The 23689-nt window shown below is 53.8% G+C and overlaps 1 protein-coding gene and 1 long non-coding RNA gene across 2 annotated transcripts in view; both read left to right on the top strand.

The window, feature by feature from the left end:
• Window positions 1-824: 824 nt before the first annotated feature.
• Window positions 825-13375, top strand: SAPCD2 (suppressor APC domain containing 2). The gene is made up of 6 exons (XM_068211702.1): window positions 825-1261; window positions 4633-4762; window positions 9375-9521; window positions 9627-9725; window positions 10549-10662; window positions 11552-13375. Exons 1-6 carry the CDS (start codon window positions 852-854, stop codon window positions 11678-11680), a joined length of 1029 nt encoding a protein of 342 aa, XP_068067803.1. The 5' UTR covers window positions 825-851; the 3' UTR covers window positions 11681-13375.
• Window positions 13376-18567: 5192 nt separating this feature from the next.
• LOC137486409 (uncharacterized) overlaps window positions 18568-23689 on the top strand; it is a 35384-nt gene continuing 30262 nt past the window's right edge. Inside the window, exon 1 of the long non-coding RNA XR_011005715.1 lies at window positions 18568-18935. This is a non-coding gene — a long non-coding RNA (uncharacterized lncRNA). The remainder of the gene's footprint in view (window positions 18936-23689) is intronic.

Genomic DNA, 23689 nt, shown 5'->3' with positions numbered 1-23689 from the left:
AGGGCCCCTACCCCATCTCCTGCTGGCTGCTGGCCACTGGTGCCTTACCAGCCACGGCATTGGGAGGATGGGATTCTAGTCCCTCTGTCAGTATTTATTTCCCCCATGGCAGCAGACAAATACACCACATAGGACTTCTCTGTGCTGGTGCACTACAACCCCCTCCTGTAGGGATGCTGCATTCACTGACACTTCTTGGATGTGTTGGCAAAGGTGGCAGTAAGAGTGAATACCATCGTTGGGATTTTCGTTGTCCCTGTTCACTAATCACATTGTCTCTGAAGTCTTTAGAAATTGTGCTGGTTTTGGCTGGGTTAGCATTAATTATCTTCACAGTAGCTGTTATGGGGATAGGTTTTGAATTTGTGCTGAAAATATGGAGACCAAAATAGAGTGTTGACAATACAGAGATATTTTTCTTGCTTGTACAGACCCACGGTCTTTTCTGCTTCTCACCCTACCCCACCAGGTAGGGAGATAGGGGTGCATAAGTTGTTGGGGGGGATACACAGCCAGGACAGTTGACCTCAACGGACCCAAGATATATTCTGGACTATACGACATCATGCTCAGTATATAAAGCGGGGGGAAGAAGGAGCAAGGATTTGGCGTTTGTCGCGGTCCCTCGTCCACAGGGGAAGGCCGGGCTCCCCCCGCAAAAGGAGCGGGACCCCCGCGACCCGCGGGCCCTGGGCGGGGCGGGGCGCCGCGTGCAACTCAAATCGCCGTGCTACCGCTCAGCCAATGGCCCGAGTATCTTCCCGCCACCAGCCAATGGGAACGCGGCACTCTTCGCCGCCAGCCAATAGGCTCGGGGGGCGGAGCTTGGAGTAACGCTCGGAGCGGCGGCGATGGCTCCGGAACGCGGTGACCGCTCGCTCCCCGCCGGTACCGAGGGTCTTCCCCGGGTTTTCCTGCAGAGCCTGCGGACTCTTTTCGATATCCTGGATGACCGGCGGCGAGGCTACGTGCACTTACGGGAGATTGAGTCGCGCTGGCGGGGAGCGGAAGCCCAGGAGCTGCCCGCTGGGGTGATGGAAGGGTTGCGGCAGGCGGCGCCGGCCAGCGGGTACCTCACCTTCGAGAGGTTCGTACTGGGGCTGCGGGCGGCCCTGCCTGGGACTGAGCCGCCGGTGGAGTGTGGCAGCGGCGGACAGCGGAGCGCGGAGAAACCGCCAAGCCCTCGCTCTTCCGAGGAGCGGCGGGGGAAGAGTACCGGACAGCGGGAACCGGGGCACGGCCAGCCCCGAAGCCGCGGTGAGTGGCGGGACTGGACTGGGGGCTTCGGGCTCGCGGGGGTGATGGCAGCGCCAGGGCCGGGGACTGGCGCTCGGAGGTCGGGATGGGATCCCGCGGCTCACCCCGCTCCCCTGTGCCCTCCTCTGGGCTCAGAGCCAGCCGTTCCCGCAGGGCCGGTGTAAAACTCCCCCAGAGTTACTGTTAGTACTGGTTTGGCTTCACTGAACTCCGATTTCGGTGCGAATATCCCAGCGCCGCCGCCCGCCCAGGGCTGTGCTCCCCTCGCGATGCGCTGGGCTATTTATAGCGCTGACAGGAGGAATTAAGGGCTTTGCCGTAATGTGTCCGTGGTTGTCCCCTGGCGTAGAGACTGTCCTGACCTTTCCCGGGGGTGGGTGGCACAGCTGGGCGTCTCGGAGAATGGCTGGGTCCTGGGGACCCCCAAAGCCGAGCAGCTTCGCTGGGGTGAAGCTGCGGTCACGGAGCGGACGTGTGCTCGGTGGGCTTTGCGCTGGGCTGGCTCTCAGGAGTGATTCCTTCACGATGTCATGCATGGTTTAGACAAAAAATGCAAAACCTGATCCAGCTTTTTGGTTTGGGTCATTCCACGGCACTATTCCCAATAACAGTTAATCAATGAATAAATGGGAGAGCAGTACCAGGACGTTGTGCTTTGCTGTCCTAGGCTCTGTCCACAGAGCTCACCTGTACATCCCTGTGGACTCTGCCCTTTCCACGGGATCTGTGCTGGCTCTGCCAGAGCCCTCCAGGGTGGTACACTGACCTTAGCATGGGGGAGACTGTTTCACTGGCATCTTGATTTGTTGCTAGTCAGTAGAAGATGTTATAAGGAAACGAGGCTTCTGGGCTTATCTGGGTAGGTAATAATGCTTTATCTAAGTTTGTGAAGTGCTTTGAGATCAGAGGAGACAAAGTCTGTGTGCGGAGCTGGTACGTGTTATTGCACCACCTGAGTGCAATGACTTCCTCCACCTTGGGAAGGTCAGGCTGGTTTGCCTTCCCAACCCAGTCCCTTCTGCTGGGTGGAGAAGAAACTTTTAACTGTGACTGAGGTTCTCTGCTTTCCATTTTTGCCTCCAGACTAACCACTGGAGCAACATCTAAGGGAACATTATTAAGCAGACTAGCTTTTCTGTCATCAGGAGTGTAAATCTGGAAAAACCTGAAAAAAATCTGGCTTGGTGAATAGACAGCAGGTTGAAAGCTCTGCCCTGGGAAGAAGAAAGCAGATGACTGCAGCAGCTTTGTGCTTGCTGAGGATCTTTCCATTACAGGGTGATGTTCCATAACTGTCCAGAGCCTGTGGGAAGGGTTAGTGCCTCAGCCCTTGCTGCCAGCATCCCACACTGCAGGGCTGTATTTTGGCAAGAGGCCTGAGTTTCAGGTTTATTTGGCAGCTTAGAAAATGGTGCAACTCAGTTACTCCATCTCTTTTAGCTCTAGATCCTGCACAACTGCCCAGTGTGCCCCTCCACACATGGTTTCCCAGGGTGCAGTTGAGCAGCTCAACCCAGCACTTTTAAGTAACTGCAGCAAAAAAAAAAAAAAAAAGTGTTTCAACATGTGTTTGTCCTGCAGCTCCTACCAGAAGTGCTCCTGGCTTTGCCTTGGGATTCTGACTGTTGAGAGTATCCTTGGTTTTGGGGCTGTTGCTCAGTTTTTTGAGCAGGACATACTACATGTCCTAGGTCTGCTAGGACATTGTATGTGGTCACACCAGTCTTGCTAGGTTCCTCCCACATAGATTTGGGTGTATGAAACCAAAGGGAGCTGGCACAGCAGATGGATGGGTGATATCAAAGACTTTGTGTTCACAAACGCTTTGTGTTCACTGATGTGCTAGAGACCTGTCTGTGCCAGAGTACTTGCTGGGAGGTGGAGTGAGATACTGTGATGGACCAGGAGGACTTTGCCCATGACATGGTGACTTCTTTCCCCAGTGACACAAAGTGACAAACTGAGGTGTTGCATTGCCTGCGGCCCCCAAGCCTGTCTCCTATCCCTGAACCAGTGTGACTGTGGCAGCAGAGGCAGCCCTGGTACAGGGCTCCCACACCTTGTACCTTCAAGATGAAGAGTGGCTCCCGTGGCCATGGCTGCCCTCTCCTGCCTCATATCGTTCCTCTCTCATGTCCATGTGCTCAGCTGAGGAAACTTGTGAAGCAGAGGGAAGAAAAGTGTCAGCCCCTGTGGTGCTGCGCACCCTGTCCTGGGACTCACAGCCCTTCATGTGCCTGCTGCAGGGAATGTGCCAGACCTGAGCCAGGCAGCTCTGGTAGGATGTGCGAGGGGTGGGGGTGCCTGGCAGATGCGTGGGGAGGTGTCTTGGGAAGAGGGCGTTTTCCCCAGCTGCCTGCCATCACTTGCCGGCTCCCTGCTGCTCTTCTTGAAAAGCCAAGTTGGGAATGGAACTCTTGAGGAAGCCTGTGTGCAGGGAGCAGGCAAGCTGTGGGATTGAGGGGGTGCCATGAGAGAGGGTATGCTGGGCATTTGGCTGGGGACTGGGGCAGGAAGGTAGTAGCACCAGGCTGTTATCCAGACTTGCCTGTAGATGTGCTGGCTGCACCCCTGGCTGCCCTGATGCTGTGGTTTGGGACGATGGGGTGTCAGGGTTCTGCTCTACCAGCTCACATAGCAGTGGATCGGAGCTGGCTTGGCTGTCACTGCAGGGCTGGGTTTCTGCTGAGGGTGGGCAGTGTGGGGCTTGTATGGCCTTCACTGCAGGAGCCCAGGAAATTCCTGCCCTGGCTGATAGGCAGGAGGTGCCTGATCCAGCCTGGAACCTGCCAGTATGAACTTAATCTTCAAAAACAGGTTATGCATAGATTTGCATCAGCACCATGTGTTTTTAGTAGATTGGTCTTTTACAGGCTAGGATGTTGGGGTTTTAATAAAATATTGGAAAATCTACAGTCTGATTTACTTTATGGTTGCATCATAGACATAGTGTCTGGGCTGGATATCCACATGGCCAAGTCCATCACCAAGCAAGAACGGCCTTCAGGAGAAGTTGGTTTCCTGACAGAGCTGATGACACCTGAGAGGAAGCAAGGTGTCCCATGAGGACACGTGAGGCAGGCAATATCACTAATGGTTTAGTTGCCCAGGCTGAGAGTGGATCAGCTTTTCCTGGAAGCTGCTTGTTTTCTACAGAAGATGACTGAGATCTGTTGCCAGCCCAGCACAGCTGAGTCAGTCACTCCTGGCATCTGTTCTGCCTGGACAAAAACAGTAGCAGGCACTCAGGCTGGTGGTTTGCTCAGTCTCTCCCTGTTTGCAAGACCACCCTGCAGATCATCTCACAGAAGTGGCCCTGGGGAGGATTTTGTTGAAAGTAGCTTGTGGCCTCCTGCCTTCCTCTGTTCCAGGTAGTGATGCAAAGTCTGCTGTGCAGCCCCAGGAAGACAGTGCCTACTCAGGGGCTGGGGACACTCGGAGGCATCAGAAAGGCCGTGCAGAACATCGGAGACACACCATCACCAATGGCGTGGACTTCAGCATGGTAAGGGAGTGTTGTGGGCTCCCATGAAGGGGAAGGTGGGTTGCAGGGGTCCCTCATTGCTGACGCCATCTCTGGGCTTTGGCTTCCTCTCTGCCCACCCTGCATAAGTGAGTTGTGGGACATAAGGCAAATCCTGATATTTGGATATGAAGGTCTGTTGATGTGTGTGGATGTATATTATTTCCAAGGTGCTTTCCTGAATAGTGCCAGACAGGAAAGAGGTGGATCCTTCCCTCAGAATGGGGTCAGCCCATGAAGCCAGTGTGCTGGCTGCCTTCCCCGTGGGCAAGGTCTTGAGAAGAAGAAGACAAAGGTGGAGGTGTGGGAACAGATGGATCTCTGGGCCTTAAGAGCACTCCAGTGAGGGTCATGTATGCTTTGTGCTGGCAAGCAGTGGGGCCAGGCTATGCCCCCTCCCAGATGTTCCATGTAGATCAGGGCTCAAACATGCAGGTCCTCTTGGCTTCGGACAGACTTCTTGCTAGCAAAGCAGAGAAATCCACACTGAATTTACCAAGGCAGCCCAGGATGGAGGGGTCTGCTCCCCTCTCTCCAACGCTGAGTGGAGAGATTTGGATCAAATTGCCTGGATGATCTCATTTGCTCCCAGGTGGAATGGAATAGCTGCCTGGGCATGTTGTCCACAGGCTCAAGCTAAATTGTCCTGGGCAGAGAGCCAGAACCAAGCTTGCAGGATGAGTACTTGGTGGCACTGTCACCACTGCATTTTCACCCCTTGCACCCTGCTCCTGCAGCCCAAGAGGCCTGACCAGCAGTGCCCAGCCTGTCGCTGGCCTTGGGGGACACAACATGCCCCAGTGCCAGCCTGAGGAGGGGATGTTTGTGCAGGTAGTTTGCTGGGCTTGAAGCCATGAGAAGGACCTCTGCTGGGAGGTGCTGATAAGAAGTGATAAATGTCACTCTGTGTGTCTGGGATTGAGGGCTCTGCTTCTTGAGGTTTTGGGGGTTGGGGAGATAGGAAGGTCTCTGCTTCCCTTCCCTGTGTATGCAACTCTGGGCTGGAGTACATCTCAAGGTCCCAAGCTCAAGGTCCTCTGTGAGGGGAGTATTGGCCACCATGTCTGTCTCCAGTTCTACTATAAGCACTTGTCACGGTTTGACACTGGCGCCATGCCAGCACCCCCATGAAAATGCACTTTTCCAACTAATTGCTGTGAGATGTGATCAGGAACAGAGCAGAGCAGGCCCAAGCTTGATAACAAAGGAAAAAAACTTTATTAAACTACTACCACTATAAAAACCACAGACACTAAATCCAGGATGAAGACCTTCCAAAACACTCCTCCTCCTCCACCCAATTTCCAAATGAAACCACAGTGAGACACCACCCAGGATCTTGATCAAGTTGCCACCCTTCAGATAATCAATACTCAGTCCATCAAGGGAGACAGGAGTCTCTCCTGTGCCACAGACCCCCCAGGAAACCCAACTGCCACCCTTGTGTCTCCATGTCACACATGGCAACCGCCCGGAGAAAATCTGCCATGGTGACACTCTCCTTTCCATGTCACAGTGTTCTCACCACCGTGCATGGACAGACTGCTCATAGGGCTCTTTTAAGGATGCTTTACCAAGGACCAAAAGAAACAACAGTTCAGCATTTAATCTTGGGACTACAGTCCCCCCCATTTCCCCCTGGGGCTGAGGGTCTAAGAACAGAGATCTTCTTCTCTGAAGATGGAGGGCCTCTCCACACCCTCTTCAGCTTTCCTCTGTTCTCTCCATTCCTCTGTTGGTAGTCACTGAAACAGGTCTCTTGGCCCACCACAGCATCCCCCTAAGTGCAGTCTCTGTCAGGAGAATTTGGCTAACAAGAAAAGTCCAGCCACAAGCCACTCCATCATCTCCTCCCACTCAAAAAGTTCCTCTTCTAACATCTCAGACCCCAGACTGTCTCTCTTCTACTTCAAATCAAGGAGGAGTAATATTTTACAAAGCCCTCATTTCTCAGGAAAGGGTTAAAAGTTCAGACTCCCTGGACGGCTGAAGTCTTTGCCCAGAAACCAATTCCCAAGGCCTTCCCCTCCCCCCTCCCCCCCCCCCCCCCCCCTTCTCCTCCACCGGCAAAGTTACAGGTGCTGTCCGGACTCTCTCTGTCTCAATCCTCTGGTGGGGGGGACGACAAAGGCATCTCCGCCTCTCTCCACCCTTCCGTCCACAGGAGCTGGCTCGGTTCCAGTCCTTCAGTCCCCCCCCCCCCCCTCCTCCCCCGGCTCACCTCGACCAGGCTGCATGGCTTCCCCTCCCCCACCCAGCCCGTGGCTGGGCAGGGGAGATCTGCACAGCACCCTGACCGGAACCAAAGAGAGCGAGCTCCTGGGAGTTCCTGCTTTTAACCCCCTGTGTTCTCAGAGGTGTATCCATACCTTCAGTGGTCACTTCAGGTGCCAATATCCAAACCCGACCACTGATTGGTTTGACCCAACTTCCTGAAAAAATTCACCTCCATGTCAAACCACGACAGCACTCTTGCTCAGGGCTTGTGTTGCCCTGGTCTCTATTCCCCCAAGGTGTCATGTGGGCAGTGGGGAAGGATGTCCCCTCCTGCCCTCTCTCCCTATATGTTGCCAAGTGCTGCACTGCCTTTCTGTGCTTTTGACCCCAAAGAAAGGGTGTCTCAGCCTTCCTTGGCACCCTGAGCACAGCCTTAGGTGCCATTTCCAAGCCTACAGAGACAGCTGGAACAGGTTTGAGTACAGCAAGGACTGAATCTTTGTATTGTCACCTCCCTTACCCCTCCCTGCCCCAATGTTGGGCTCCCAAGGAACAAGGAACTCTGTCATTAGACTAATTTGCCTAAAGCCCTTGGGGAATGGGAGCACTGGTGTCCATCCTTCATCCCGAGGTGCACCAGGACTGGTGCCGCCTGAGCAGGGAGCAGAGCTGTGGAGGCTGTGCTGTAGCCCCAGGACCCTTTGCACCCTTTCATCTTGTGCTCACTCGCTCAGCTGGTGTTTTTCCAGCCAGTCCCTTATCTGTTTGCGTTATTTTCCCATGGCCATGAGGGTGGCTGGGATGAGACCTTCCCTGAAAGGTGGAGCACTGTCATTTGTAAGCAGCCCAGGGCACAGCTCTGTCCCCTCCCCTTTACAAGCCACTGAGCACCAGCCAAGTACAGTGCTTTGTCTTTTTCCTGCCCCAAGTGTCTCATCCTGGGGAGATGCTGCCTGTCCCACACTGGGCAGGGCTGGCAGCTGGGCTGCACCCCCAGCGGGATGGGGGTCCTTGCCACATACAGCACCTTCTTCATGCCCCTCAGCAACAGCACTAAGGCTCTGCACTTCTCCTCTGGGTACGTCCCTTTGGGCCATTGTAGAATGGTGTGGGGGTGGGGAGTTTTTGTGTTGCAAAGAGCATTTCCAGGAGCAGCAGGAGCAAGAGCAGCCCCATTGTAATGGGTGGCAGGTATGGGATGCAGAGAGGCTTTGGGGCTGACAGTGGGGATGTGGAAATGCTGATGGCCTGAAGAAGGTCTTGGTATGGTGCCACTTATCCACAGGGTTCTGTTCAGGGTCACTTCTGAGCTGCACCACTCCTGATGCCCTCCAAAGGAGGAGGTTCTGGTGCATCCAGCATTTTCTGGGTGACCAAAGTCTCTGGTGCCCGTGGAGCCCAGACTGTGCTGTGGGTGAAGGCCAGGCTGTGTTGTGGCAAAGAAGGCAGAGGCAGCGAGGTAGGAAGTTCCCCATGCCCTTGGGAGCTGGGGGAACAGCCTCATATTGAAAAGAGGAGAAGGGCTGTGGGGTCACAGGGTGAGGGTGATGAATGGGTCACTGCATCAGTTGCTCTGTTCCCCAGGGATGTCCCCTCATCCCTCTCCGCCTTTCTGATTGCCGATACCAGCGTGGTGCCGGGGGGTGGCAGGAGCAGAAGGTGACAGTGGAATGAGGACCGTGGATCCCCCGTGGATGTGGGTGAAGCCCCCTGCTCTGCAGCAGTCTTGGGTCCTGCTTGGCCTGTTCCAAGGGGTTGCTCTGGGGACAGAAGCCCCAGGCACCCTCATAGCAGCTCTCCGGGCACAGCAAGGCCCCCACTGCTCTCCAGGTGATGCTGGTGCTGGAACCTGAGCAACTGGCAGAGATCTTCTGCAGAGAGGTGTGGTGTACTATGCTCTTCTCAGCTTCATGTGCCTCCAGGGATGAGGCAGACTGGGGAAACAGGGCTGCAGTTTTTCCCTGACTTCCAGCCTGCACGGTGAGCTAGACTCTTCAGTGCTCACCAAAATCCAAGTGTGTCTATTCTGGGCCTGACACTCACACCCCAAAGAGAGCTGGGGGCAGCTGCAGGCTGCCTCCCTGGGTAAATAGGTGAAGAAACCTGTACCTGCAACAGTGAACAGGAGGATAAAGGTGACCCAAGTGTCCTTCACACAGTTTGATTGTTCTCCCAAACTGGAGAATTTTCTTCCAAAAATCTTCCTCCAAAGCAGCATCAGGCAGCAGTCATTATCCTGCTTCTCTTCAGCTTTTCTTGGGGAAAGGGGCTGAGACCCTTACCTGTATCCACATCCCCCCATACCTCATGAAGAAAGTCTGGGACTTGAGAAAACCTTGGTGGGGAGTGGGTGACATCCATGTGCTCTGTCCTGCAGCTGAAGTACATGAAGGAGCTGGAGCAGGAGAAGGATTTCCTGTTGCAGGGCCTGGAGCTTATAGACCAGGCTCGAGAGTGGTACCACCAGCACATCCAGCTCATGCAGGAGCACCAGCGGCTCCTGGGGAAGAGGAGAACCAGTGCTGTGAGTCTGGGGCTCCTTCTGGCTACATATGGGTTGGGAGAACAGGGCTGGGAGGTGGCTGACCCCATGGTAACCTCCAGCCTCTTCTTCCTCCCCATCCTGCAGGATTTCCCTGAAGGTGGCCAGAGCCACCTGAGGCGCCTGGTCCCCAAGCTCCAGGAGGTGAACCGCTGCCTGGGTGACCTTCTTTCCACTGCCAGCAAGGTGAGAACTGCTCATCAGCAGCTTGAGGTTGTTTCTGTGATCTTAGGACTCATCCTGTCCCTCCTATGTTGGTGGATGGGCTGACATTGGAGCTGCCAAAGTTTCCCCCAGCTCTGGAAGGGTGATGGAGGACGGCCAAGAGGACAGCACAGCTGTCTTCGCCACACTCTGAAGTGGGCTGGAGGATGCTTTGGGGGTCTGAAGGAGATCCCTAAAAAGGAACAGCCACTGTCAAGGGACTAAGGAGCCCGACCTCCTGAGGTGCTGAGTCAGCCAATTCAGAGGTGACTGTCCTGCTGGGTAGAAGCCAGGCACACTGGCAGGAATGCTTCCCTGTTCTGCCCCATTCACAGGGCTGGAGATCCTGTGATGGCCTGTGCTGGGATTTTAATCCTCTACTGGACTTCTCTCAGTTCTTTGAGTGGATATTCTCAGTTCAGTCAGAGAGAAAAAGAGAAGGTTTTCTAACCAGCCGAAAGCCTGGGAGACAGCTGGGAAAGAATGTAAATATTTCTCTATCTTGTTGTTCACATTGTTTATAGATAGGTTCTGCCACCGTGCGTCATTCACTGTACACCAGTGGTGTGAGATGTTTTTACTCTAAGAGCAATGAAATTAGTCCGCACGATGTTCCCTATAAATAGAGCGGTGCATTTGAAATAAGGGGGAGTCCATTCTCTAGCCTTTGATTTGGAGTCTTCTCGTTACGGTCCTGCTCTGCAGCGACACTTTGTGTGCCATAGAAACATCTCACCTTGAAGAAGGCCTGGGAAGGGCCACAGGGTAGAAGGCTCAGTGTCTCATCCCTTCATCTTCTCTACAGACAGCAAACCCCTCCTCAGCACTGAGCAGGTTGGTCCCTGTGACATCCCCAGCCTCCACAGGCTCCCAGCAAGCCATCAACATGCTGAAGGAGCAGAATCGGCTTCTCACCAAGGTGAGTGGAGGTAGGGGTGGAGGAGATGTCCTTGAGGGTGCTGGGAAAGGAACGGGATGGAATAGGGTTGGGGAAGGAATGACAGGCAGTGGGAAGTATTCCTTCAGCTTGGCCAGACTTGGTCATCCCAGAGAAGAGGGTGTGGGCTGTGTGGAGACCCTCTGGCGCACAGCTATGCCCAGCTGTCTCCAGCTGTTTGCTGGGTGAGTCAGTGGCAGGGATGGGGCAGTCCTGCCAGAGGGAAAAGACTGTGACAAATGGAGATCACAAGAGGATGCAGAGGCTGCAGCTGGGGACTGTCAGGGAAGAGATGGTCTACCATCTCAGGCCAGGGCCAGGCTCACTGCTCACTGGGACAGGTTTTCTGTCCCAGCACTTGGCCACAAAGAGGCTCTGGGGGCTGGAGTCCCTCTGCTCTGAAGCCAGGCCAGGAGAGCTGGGGGTGTTCACCAGGAGAAGAGAAGAGCAGGGAGACCTCAGAGTCCCTTCCAGGGCCTAAAAGGCCTCTATGAGAGCTGGAGAGAGACTTTGAATAAGGGACTGGAGGGATAGGACAAGGGGGAATGGCTTCCTACTAACAGAGGGCGGGGTTAGATGGGATAGTGGGAAGAAATCCTTGCCTGTGAGAGTGGTGAGGCCCTGGCACAGGGTGCCCAGAGAAGGTGCCTCATTCCTGGAAGTGTTCAAGAACAGGTTGGACAGGTCTTGGAGCAACTGGCTCTAGTGGAAGGTGTTTCTGCCCCTGGTTAGGGGCTGGAATGAGATGGGCTTTACTGTCCTCCTACCCAAAGCCTATGATTCTGTGGTTCTATGAAATTTTACCAGCAACACAACCAGTTGCCAGCAGTTTCCTCCTCTAACCAGCATTTTCCTCCCCTGTCTTGTGCAGGAGGTGACTGACAAGAGCGAGCGCATCACCCAGTTGGAGCAGGAGAAATCTGCCCTGATCAAGCAGCTCTTCGAGGCTCGTGCCCACAACAACCATGAGATGAGCCAGCTGGACTCCACCTTCATCTAGTACATGCCTCCCCTGCCCCATCCCCAAACTTACCTGGGGGTTTCAAGGAACTCTTGCCCCAAATTCATCACACCTGCTGCTCCAGGTGTTGTGTCTCAAGGTCTGGGGCTGCTGGTGGCATCTCTGTGCGAGGAAGGCAGGACCCCTCTTGGGGAGCATCCCTGCCCTGCTGATGGCTTATCAGCCATGCTGCTCTCAAGGTGCTCCTTCCTTGGTTCTAAGTGGGCTGCAGGGATGCTGTCCCCAGCCCTGTGATGCCCAGCATGCAGGAGACATGGCTGCTGTCTGTGCTGCCTGTGTGGGGTGAGTTGCTGTGGTCTTGCTGACTTAGGCTGGATTTTGGTTGCTCTTGGGAAAAAGTGATGTATCTTCAACACTCCAGCCAGCATCTCCAGACAGGCCTGGCCCTTAGAGGGTGCTGGCTCCTGCTTGTGTTGCTGTTGGAAGACAAGATTGGAAATTCAAGGAAGCATGCCTGGCCCCTCTCCGCTGCTCATGTTCTGCCTGCCAGAGTCACTGTCCTGGCCCTGTAGTGCCCAAACTGGTGGTCCTCATGGCAACCGCTCTGTTGTGTTTGTGGTAGTGATACCATAGTTGCTGTTTACATGTCTGTAGGCTTCTGTAGGGAATGAGCCATAGGCCAAACCAAGATAGCCTGCACCTCTGAGCTGTTGTTTTGGGCTGTTGACAAGTTGAGACAGATACCTTACTCTTTACTTGGCTTTACCTGGCAAATACTTCCTGATATCTGCCAGAATTAGATTACTTTCATGATGACTGTGAAAGGAGAAGTGGTGTTCCATAGCCTGAGGATGCTCACATCAGTCTGACCTCACAGAGGGGCTTTAGAACTTGGTTTTGTATTTAACTGAGTGTGGGACAGAGCAGAGGCTGACAGGCTCTTCCCTGTGCACATCTCCACATGGAGAAATGGCAGCTCTGCCTCACATGATTGTGGAGGCTACTGCCAGGGATGACATCCTGACTGTGAGTTGCACTCCTCTGCAGGTGTCTTGAGGGGTGGTGGTGGTGATGGTGGTTCAAGATGGGATCCTATTAGATGGCACATCTCAGAACTCCTCCTGCTTCCCACCCAGCTCAGTGATGATGCTGGAGCTGAATGACATTAGACTGTGGCTTGGTGCCTGGTATCTGTGGTACTTTCGCTGGAGATCCCATTTAGCACAGCTTGGCCCTCTGTATCCCCAAGGCCAGGACCTTTCTCTCTGGTGTTGTTTCATGGTCTGACTCTCCAGGCATGATGCTGGGCACTGAGCTGAGCTGGGCAGAAGGTGCTGGCTCTGCCCTGAGCTGACACATGCAGGCCAATTCTGTTCTCACTTCTGTCAGGACTCTCTGTCCCATCCACCTGTTCTCTTTGAGACTGATCCTGGTCTAAAGCTCACTGCAAGGCATGAATCCCTGGTCTGCCCTGTGCCTGCAGCTGGAGTGGGGATTAGCAGAGTACCATGGAGATGGTGGAGGAGGGGCAGCAAGGCCATGGCTAGTCATGTCCCCTGTCTGCAGGGGTGTTGGGTGTTAGTTGTCCCCTGGGCATCACTGCCTGCCATTCTTTTTGTGATGCCTCCTCTAGTGTCCAGTGCCTGTTTTGCCTGAGGTTAATTAGAACTGACCCTTTTTTATGAGGGTTACCTGTCTGTAGGGATAATAAAGTGGGGTGACCTATTTAATTTATCCTTCTGGCTCTTCCCTCAGTTGCCCCATCTACTGCTGTCAGCCCTGAAGTCCCTGCCTGTCCTGTCTCTCAGAATGCAGGGGGAGCTGAAGCTGCAATCTGGTGAGCAAACAAAGAACCCAGAGGTCTCTGCACCCGGACATGTTTCCATGTCCTTTCCCATCACCTCTGGGCTTCCCAGGGAATGGGGATACCCTGTCCCCTGCTGTGGGGCAGGGTCTTAAAGCCACCTGCACCCCTTCCAAGTGCTGTAGCCTCATCTGTCTACTCCTCCAGAAGCTGTGCTTGGGGCTCACACTGCTCAGGCAGTGCTGGTGCAATTCACAGCTTCTTGTTTACTTTTAAGTACCCTTTCTCAGAGCTGCCCCACAGTGGTGGCAACAGTGGCTGGTGCTCTACAGTGACTCCTTCCCACAGGGTCAGCCACAGGGGACCTGAGTGGAATGGCATGTGTGGCACGTGTCCCTCTGCCCTATGCTGAGATGGCAACTCATACAGGGTGAACCTGAGGCTCTGCACTGATTGGGGCACCCTCCTTTCCCAGGCTGTGGGGTGAAACCTGCACCCTGCAGAGGCTGAGCCTCCCCTGTGGGGAGCAGAGCCAAGAGGGAGACCCCAGTCCGCTTACTGGCAGCTGGCAAAGGAATCTCTGCCATGGCCTCTTCCAGGTGCTGCTTAGGGCAGCCACTTAGTTCCAGCTGGGGCAGGAAGAGGATTGGTAACTGCCCTTGGTTCCCATTTCATGCCTTTGCTTGGGTGAGGAGCCCATGAGGGCTTCCAAAGAAAAAAAAAGTCACGTTTCCCTTGCCAGACTGCTTCAGGGCAGCTCTCTCTGCCGCAGCCCAGGGGGGCTGTCCCTGGACAGCAGAACTGGCCCCCGTCTCACTTTCTGTGAGACTGCAGCAGGTTGTGGGGTAGCCCTGGCAGTGCCACAGCCCAATGGGACCAGGTTTCCCCTGAGAAGTGCGGAGTTCACCTCACACTGTCACTCTGGCCTGGCCACGCTGTTTCTAGGCCCCTGATGGGCCTGACCCTCCCCTGTGAGTCTGGGCTGTGTCCACTTTGGCAGCCTTAACTGTGGGGGCTGGCTCAGGAGCCACGAGACCTGCGTTTGGGGCCAGGCCTGTAAGTGATGTGTATGCTGGAGCACGTGGGTGAGCATGTTCCATTCTCTTCAGGCCTTTTCCTGCTGGAACTGGGTTTGCATAGGTCTGTGTCATGTCCAGGGCTCCGATAACTGTTGGAACACGCTGTGTGAAGCTGTGGTTACACTGGGAAGAGATGGAGCAGGGCTTTGCTATCCTCAGCCAGGACAGCTCCTGCCAACCCTCCTCACCTCCCCACAGCCCTCCATGCTGGAGGTTGTCACACACAGGTGCAACACCATGGGGTCAACATGCCTGTCACTGGGCATTTATGGTGGGTGCCAGGGTGACATTGCATGGGGGGGTCCCCCTGCCAGAGCCTGGAGCTACTGTCTGAGCAGAGTGAGCCCTCTCCTGAGCTCAGTCTGGAGGGGTACCTGGCCCCTGGGCTGCCCAGGGATGCAGGGTCTCATCCTCTGTGTGTCAGCTGTGCAGTTTGGGAAGGATCCAGTCACCCAGGTTTATCTATTCATACTTTCTCTCTTCTCCTGCCCAGCTACATGCCCTTTACATGTCCGCTGAGCCTGGACTCCATGCCCAGCTGCCCCTTCAGAGAAGGGCTGTTGTCCCAGCAGAGCAATTATCCTACGTGCCAGCAGGAACAGCTGCATCTTGGGCCCCTGACCTGAACATTCTGTCTTTTTTGCTTTTCTTCCCTGCCATGTGATCAGCATTGCTGGGCCACCCGTCTCTGCTGCCCTGGCCCTGCAGCCCTCCTGCTCTGCACCTGTTGGCCTTGCTATTGTCAGTGCAACTCCCTGGGAAGCAAACTGAGGATGTGATGACCGGAAGAAGACCCTGGGTCCTGGAGATGGTTCTCATTGGCATGGGGAGCTGGGCCATGCAGGGCTGACTGGACTAAGGAGGTGCCTGTTGCATCTCACACCTGCAAGTGAGTGCTGATCATACCTGTGATCCTTCAAAGTGTTCTCCCTTCTCAGACCATCCTCGTGCTGTGCCGCTGCAGCCCTGCCTGTATCCTGGGCTCTTGCTTGTGTCCCAGGTTTTAAAATGCCAACTCTATTCTCCTCTTGGCAGGGATAAACTGCCTTCTGCTATAGGAGCATCACCTGGTGCTACCCAGTGCTCCCTGTTCCTCTTCCCTGCCCATGGCTGACATTTGCAGCACTGTGAGCAAAGGCCCACTCCCAGGTGGAATGGAGAGGGTCTGCCCTCCCCAGTGCAGGGTATGGTGGAGGCTGAGCCTCTGCTCACCAGCATGGTTCATTTCTGGGGCAGTTCATTTCCCATCCTGAGGGGATCAAGCCCAGCATCCATGCTCTGCTTCAGTGTCCCATCAGATCTCTTCCAGAGCCAGTGATTCACTGTGGCTGTGATCCCAGCCTGCCGTGGGTGTTCACCTCTGCCTGCACAGCTCTGTTCCAAGGTACAACTGATTGAAGGCAGATGCTCCCTCCAGGAGACCCCTGTGATGAGGAAGAGTGAGGCTCCCAGAATCCCTGCTTTGCTCTGCAGCTGTGTACCACAGGGACCATGACTTAAACTCCCCCACATTACAGAAAGAGGCAGCAGCACGTGGCAAATAGCCAACCCTGAAAAAGCAGCTGTCAGGGAGCAGAGCAGGGGCTGATGTCTTGGCCAACACCCTGGAAGACCACGTGCACTGTGTGGGTTCCCTTTGTGGGACACCCGTGTGGCAGTGGGTAGAGGTGACCCCATCCTCCTGCTGTGCCATTGGGACACCTCTGGTTGCTCCTCCTGGGAGATGGGATCATGCTCTGGGTGGGAACAGGCAACTGGAGGGACAGAGCCTGCACTAGGTCTGGGCTGCAGTCACATCCCAGGGAGCCATCAAAACCCACTCTCCTTTGACTGCCCTGCCTCAGCTGTAGACGAGGGCTAGTCACATGAACCATTGAATCAGAGAATAAGAATTCCAGATGGTTTTGAGTTGGAAGGGATCTTTAAAGATCATTTTGTTCCACACCTTCTCATGGGCAGGGACACCTTCCACTGTCCCAGCTTGCTCCATGACCTGTCCAGCCTGGCCTTGAACAATACCAGGGTGGGGTAGCCACAGCTGCTCTGGGCACCTTGTGCCAGGGCCTCACCATCCTCACAGGGAAGAATTTCTCCCTAATACACTAACCCTTGAGACCATTCTCCCTTGTGCTGTGACTCCAGGCCTTTGTCCAAAGCCCCTGTCCTGCTCTCTTGGGGTCTCCTTAGGCACTAGAAGAGGCTCTAAGGTCTCCCTGGAACCTTCTCTTCTCCAGACTGAAAAAGCCTAACTTTTGCAACCTTTCCTCAGGAGAAATGCTTCATCCCTCTAATCATCTTTGTGTCTCTCCTCCATGGACCAGCAGGTCCCCAAAGTTGAAAGCCTGGACTATTCCATAGGCACAAACGGCCCAGCACTTCACTCCTGTGTATTGCTGCTGTCTGCCTCCCTGGACACAGGGCAGGGGAGACACGACTCCCACTTTGCCCTGTGGCTGGATCCGGGGACAGCACTGAGAGTAGCAAATCCTTTTGCCCTGGAGCCTCACCTGGGCATGTGCCCTCCTTTTACCCCCAAAGTTTCCCTGCTTTGGGTCTAACAGAACCCACAAATGGGCCATGGGCATCCAGGGACAACCCATCCTCAGGCAGGTCCAGGCAGGCAGGTTTGGTTTATTTTGGCTACTGAAAACAACTCCTGCCCATGGAGGACATCTGTGAGTATCTGCAAGCCCAAGAAGACTCCAGGTAGGGACATGATGGCAGTAGACATGTCCTCTGGCCCTTTTCCTTGGGGGTAAAAAAAATTCCAATTTTTATTATCTAAATTATGACATCTTTCTGTCAAGAACCTGAGGGTAGTCAGGGCCGCCTGCGCTGCTTGCCCTGGGCATCATGCAGCTGCCATGGGCAAAGGTCACAGCCACGTCCATGTCTTTATGCCCACAGATGGGGACCCTGAGGGCAGAGTGACACAGCAGTGACAGCCCGGTGCAAGCAGGATGTCCTAGCCCCGGGTCACCCAGGCATGGCCTCTTTGCTGAAGATCACTGCTCCCATGTGATGCTGCTCAAACTTGGAAAGAAGCACTCTTTTGTCCTATTCGTTAAATCAAGAAACCCCAAAGACATTGCCTTGGTCCCTAAGGTTTTGTTTAGCCCTAGATGAAAATGCTTTGCACTGAGTTCAGTGCAGGTGTTTTAAACACTTCCCTTTTTTATTTCTGGAAGCATGAGTTCTGCTGAGCAGAAGGCATACGCTTCTTTGGGATCCTTCCAAAATCTCCATTAGCTCTTCAAATGTTCTAAGACCTTCATTAGTCCTCAGGCTGAACCACTTTTTGGACAAGGCCTTGTCCCATGGGCGGATCAACCATCTCACTGTGCCAGGCTGGGAGCCACCCCAGACTCTGTGTCCAGTGTCCCATCCCCTTGTGATGGTTGTACCATGGCCAGTTTGGACAGGCCTCAGCTGGTTCAACCAGGAAGGTAATAACCAAATAATCTAACAATTCCATCATTAAATATTTAGTATTGATGGCTTAGGAAGGAAATAATTTGGGTTTGTGAGAGACATCGTGGTGCTGATGCTCCTGCACCAATGCTAATGCCTTCCCACTGTTGGTTGGTGAGTGCCTGGGTTAGAGGGACCCAGCATCCCAGCAGCATCCCTGGCACCACTGCATCCATGAGAGCTGGAGGCATGTGGCTGATTCTGGGGACGTTCTTGGTGAGTTCTGCAGGAGCAGCTTCACCACTGCAGTGTCCCAGACTCTGCACTGCCTGGACATCTGCACTTGTCAGCTCCTGTTTTATTTCTCTATCCCAAATCCTAAGGGGGTTTTCCAAACCCAGTCATTTTTCACATTTTCCTTGGATAAGTAGACTGTTGCATCAATTGCCAATTCCCAAAAAGTCATAAATCTCCTTAACCTTCAAGGATCAAGGAATTAAGAGGAAAAAAACACCCAAAAACCAACCAAAAAAAAAAAAGAAAAAAAAAACCACAAAAGCAGCTTTTGTAAGCAATACTTTTAGGAGAGGATGTTTATTTCTCTCCAGGCTCCTCAGCCTTCATAGCTCCCTTTGCTCAGCTTCTCATGCAGCACCCACCTCCAGAGTGAGTCCAGAATTACAAAAATAAAGGGGATACGAAAAAGCTAAGTATTGCAAAACTTAACTGGGTTGTTGGGGCTGAGAGGCTTGGAGCAGCTCATCCCACAGGATCCAACACCCCCAGGAATGACCCAATTGCTTTGCATCCCGCAGGACAGCTGTGCCAGGAGGGTCTGAGGAGGGACAGAGCACCCATTGTGACTGCACCATGTCCTGGGAACAATGGGAGCTGGAGTCCCTCGCCAGTTCCTGTGGCTTTTCCAGGGATTTCCACCATTTCAGTGGGGGCATGAGCTGCTTTTCCTCAGCACACAGCTGAGGAGCACAGCAGCACAGCTGTGGCTGTAGATGCACATGCTGTGCCAGGCTGTCCTGTGGACATGCACATGGTATGTGTGCACACGCTGTGACTGTGATCGTGCCATGTACATGCAAGGATGCTCATCCTGTATTTGTGCCCACATCATGCTTGTGGGTTGCACTATCCATGGTCACATGTATCCATGCTCACACTGTGGCCATGGTCACACCGTGGCTTTGCTCAAACTGTGGCCCTGCTCTCACCACACCAAACTGTTCCCCTCTCATTCCTGGCTCTTCAGCGAGGCAAAGATGAAAGAGGCCTTGCATGGGCAACCAACCAACTGCTGGGGCTTGTTGTCCTCCCCTCCAATGCCCCCAGACACCCTGGATGCATGAGCACTGTTGCTGCTGCACAGTAAACCCCCCCAGACAAGGCTGGGGGAGGCACCTCATCCTGCAGCAGCCTGGAAAAAACGGGCTGGGGATAAAATTAGCTGGAGTTTTTATTACTGGGATTTTATTTTTAAAAGCGATGGAAAGTACATCACTGATGGGAAAACCCTGGAAGTCAGGGCCAGCCTATGGGATAGTAGTATGCCTCTGCTCTGTAGTGGATATCCTGCTCACCCCAGGAGGGATGTGAGGTGGGAGCTGGCTGTAGGAACAATCAGCATGGCAGCAAGGACCGTGAGGGGACTGATCTTGCCCCCTGGAATGCACCAGGGTGGTGCAGTGGCACATGAGGCAGCAGGGACAGCTGGGTCCTGCCAGGAGGCATCACATGGCCATAGGGTCCCTGGGAAACTCTGTTGGGAGGGACCCTTCCTGTCTAAGCAGTACTGGTCCCTCCAGCCAGAGAAGATAGAACTGAGGGTCTGCAAACTCAGGACAGTCCTGAGATTGGAGAGGAATGGAGGCACTAGCTCTTCTAGGGTATGAAGTGAAGGTAGAAGCCAGATCTAACCCATCCTAAAGCAGGCAGCTCCCCGTGCTGGGTTTCAGCAGCTCCCTGATGAGGAGGAGTGCTCCAGGAGTGCTTCTGGAGGTTCGCCTGCACTGCAGTAGAGGGATTTTGACAAGTACAGAGAGGAGGAATCTACTGAAGGGTGAAAATCAGAAAATCATGGCTGGCTCAGGTCACCCCCCCAGCTGAAAGACAGCTGGAGACAGGGAGAGGGCTCAAGGAAAGTGTCCTATATGCTGTCACCTTCTTCATTCATGGACACCTCTGGGTGGCAGGAGGGCATGGTGGGAATATCACAGCTGTGTTACTGCTGGTTGCTCCCAGGCTTATCTGCTGGGAGTGATGTGTGGTAGCCAGGAATGTGGCTGGCACGGGCTCCAGCTGGATTCTGACATTATTTTTTAAACAAATGGAACTTGAACCTGTAAAGATCTCACCTGAAAGCTTAAACCTACTGCTAGGAGCCTAAGCAAGTGCCTGGTCCCCTGGTGAGCTGTCCAGTGACACCCAGGAGACCCGAGTTATTCCAAACACTGGAAACATATCTCCTTGTGCAGCAAACCCACTGCTGAGCCACAGAACCAGGCGTCCATCCTCTCCCTGCCCCTCAGGAATGATAGTCCTGGCAGATTATTGAGAGGAGCCTGAGCAGCACCGGCAGCCTGGTACAGGGCTCAGGCACTCCATGCCTCGGGCTGGAAGTGGCTGGGATGTGGCGGCTGACTGGCAGCTCTTCTTGACCCTGGGTTGGGGAAGTCCTGCTGTGATTGGGCACCCCCCTCAACCACAGAAGAACTGACATTGCTCATCTCAGGGCTTGCTTCCAAAGAGAGACATGTGGGGTGTTGGAAAGGGAAGCTGAATCCTTTAGCAAGGCACATAAATTCTTCCTGCATGATGAGGTGACTGTAGGAGACAGTGGCAGCCAAGCAGGCTCCCAGCACCAGTTTGGCACTCAAACCAGCCCTCAGAGGCTGAGCAGGCTCATGCCATGGGAAGGCAGAGGTGTGGGATCTTCCACGGACTGCAGGTCGGTATCTGCTCCACCATGGACCTCCATAGGTTTCAGGAGCACAGCTGCGTCTTCATGGTCATCCCCACAGGCTGCAGGCAATTTGTTCTGGCACCTGGAGCGCCTCCTCCCCTCCCTCCACTGAACTGGGATCTGCAGGGCTGTGCAGTGGTTTTTACTCTTTCTTAAAAACATTATCCCAGAGGACCCCCCCATTCACTGCTGGCAGGCTCAGCTTTGGGTGGTAGTGGGTCCAACACAGGGACAGCTTCTGGTGACTTCTCACTAAGGCACTCTACAGACCCCCCACTGCCCAAACCTTGCCAATGCAGTCCCAAGGACACAATGTCCCCCTGGCAGGATGGGGACCAGGCTAGAGCAGAAGGGGGATGCACTGGAAGCAAGATGTGGATGCTCATCCATAGCAGCCTCTGCTCAGCTCCTGTCTGGTTGATACACACTGGACAGGACCATGTCTGTCCTGACAGAAGCTTTGCACACCTAGCTTGCTGTTGGCTCTCCTGAGGACACACCAACCTGTGCAGCTGCTCCAGCACCTGGTGCAAGGGAGTTTGAGATCTGAACCTCACCATCTGCTCCTCAGAAAGGAGACAAGTGACTGCTCAGTGCCTCTGGCAAGCTGCCTGCACCCCTAGGTGCTGCCAGATTTCACACTCATGCACTGTTTCTCTACTGAGGGTTTAACTTCAGCCCTACCCAGGGACTTTGAGCAAAAAGAAATTACTCCAGCAAGGAAAGTTTTCCCTACAATAGGGTTGTGTTTCCCTGCAGCACCTGTCATTAGCCCATGAAACCATGATTGTTCTTCCACCTCACAAAAACTAAAATCCACATGAAACTGGAAAATTTGCACTCAGTAGTTTAATCCAAGTCACCTGTTGAAACCTGAGAGCAGGAGGTGGCATAAACATCCTTTCCACGCTCTCCCTGGGCATGGCCGCTCTCCCTGGGCATGGCCGTATCCCTGCAGGCACAGAGGAGCACCTGGAGGTCACTGCCAGTTTCCTTTGAATGAACCTGGGTAGGTTTTTCTTCTCCTTTTGTCCTAGGCACAAAGCACAAATGTATCTTAAAAGGGGAGGGCCCTGGCCTTGAGTGAAGCATTAGCAGCCCTGAAGGCCTGAGATCATCCCAGAGCATAGCTATTCTCTATTTCCTTTCCCCTTCGGGTGACTCAATCACCTCTGCAATCTACTTCAGCCTCAGAGATGCGTTTAACTGGTGCCATCGTTTAACTGGTGCCGTCGCAGGTGAGGGTCCTGATTGCTCTCTTGTCCTGCAGCAGAGAACATTTGTCATGGGACCTTTTCTTCAACATATTTTGCAGATCAGAACCATAGAATGGTTTGAGTTGCAAGGGACCTTAAAGTCCATCTTGTTTCACCCCTGGCCATGGACAGGGACACCTTCCACTGTCCCAGGTAGTTCCAAGACCTGTCCAACCTTGCCCTGGACACTTCCAGGATGGGGCAACCACAGCTTCTCTGGGCACCCTTTGCCAGGGCCTCACCACCGTCACAGAGAAGGATTTCATCCCAATATCCCATCTAACCACTAAGGCCATTCCCCCTTGTCACTTCCAGGCCCTTGTCCCCACTCCCTCTCCAGCTCTCCTGGAGCCCCTTCAGGCCCTGCAAGGGGCTCTGAGGTCTCCATGGAGCCTTCTCTTCTCCAGGTGAGCACCCCCAGCTGTCCCAGTCTGGCTCCAGAGCAGAGGGGCTCCAGCCCTCAGAACATCTCTGTGGCCTCCTCTGGACCAGTGTTAGTGAAGGAGGGGGCTGGACTCCAGAATGGACTGGAACCCTGCCCAGCACTGAGTGTGATGCTGTGCCATGGGACATGGGAGCTGTAGAGCTGTCCCAGACTTACTTTGTGCTGAAGCAACATTCTTCATGTTTCAGAGGTTTGCACAAAGCCAGATGACCTGTCTGAAGTGGCCTTAAGACATCCATGTGTCTGTTTTGGGACAGGAACAGGTACATGCAGCCCTGGGGCCTGTCTGCGGGTGTCCCTCTGCAGCAGGAGAGATCCCTATGCATCCTTGGGAGCATCCAGCTGCACATCAGTCACATTGGTTGGTAGCACATGGAGGAGGAGGAAATGAATGAGGCTTCCCAAGGCTTTTTAAGATTTTCATAACACATGATTTTCTCACATTTAAGCTGGTGGCATGCCACAATCAGCTCAGAAGCTTGAGTTTCTCCTGAAAGACAAATAAAAGTCCAGTTCTGCAGATATGTCCAAAACCTGAAAAGTATGACCATGAAAATCTCTGCCAGTCATAAATGTTAGAGGTTTTTCATTGTCAGGATTTTGGATTATCTGACTCCCATCTTTGAGTTCTGAGCTACTTGAGAAAAAGCTCTTAAGATAGCTGGGGGGCCCTGGGGTGTACCAAGAATTCAGGAGAGTTCGTACAAAAGGTTCCAGATTGGGAAATGGTAGTGAAGCAAGAGGGTTAAATCTGGGGGAAAATGGGATTAATAAATTGATTAAAGATGAATAATTTCCTGGCCAGGGTATGATTTAGCTCAACAGTAACAGGTGATTTCACTGCAGATGTACAAAAGCTCATCCCTGTTTCTGGGCAGCCCTGTAGAGCCTTGGTTTTGCTGGAAGGAGACAAGTCTGGCTGCTGGAGGTGGATGCTAAGGGATTGTCTCTGGGAAAGCTAGGTCCCAGTGGTCTTTGCCCAAAGTGGGAGCTGTCAGCAGCTGGGAAAGATCTTCTGTCCTTTGACCAGATGTCAGCAGGTTCAGGTGGGGATCCTACAGGGTCTGGGCATCAGGAAC

The sequence above is a fragment of the Anomalospiza imberbis genome, chromosome 21 (assembly GCF_031753505.1).
Source record: "Anomalospiza imberbis isolate Cuckoo-Finch-1a 21T00152 chromosome 21, ASM3175350v1, whole genome shotgun sequence".
In the NCBI taxonomy this organism is placed as follows: domain Eukaryota; kingdom Metazoa; phylum Chordata; class Aves; order Passeriformes; family Viduidae; genus Anomalospiza; species Anomalospiza imberbis.
Note: the sequence above shows the minus strand (reverse complement) of the source record. Positions and strands in the feature narration are given on the sequence as shown.

Coding starts and splice junctions, on each gene's coding strand:
- SAPCD2 (XM_068211702.1), top strand. CDS start 852: ATGGCTCCGGAACGCGGTGACCGCTCGCTCCCCGCCGGTACCGAGGGT. Junction 4,763..9,374: donor ATGGCGTGGACTTCAGCATG/GTAAGGGAGTGT, acceptor TCTGTCCTGCAG/CTGAAGTACATGAAGGAGCT. Junction 10,663..11,551: donor AGAATCGGCTTCTCACCAAG/GTGAGTGGAGGT, acceptor TGTCTTGTGCAG/GAGGTGACTGACAAGAGCGA.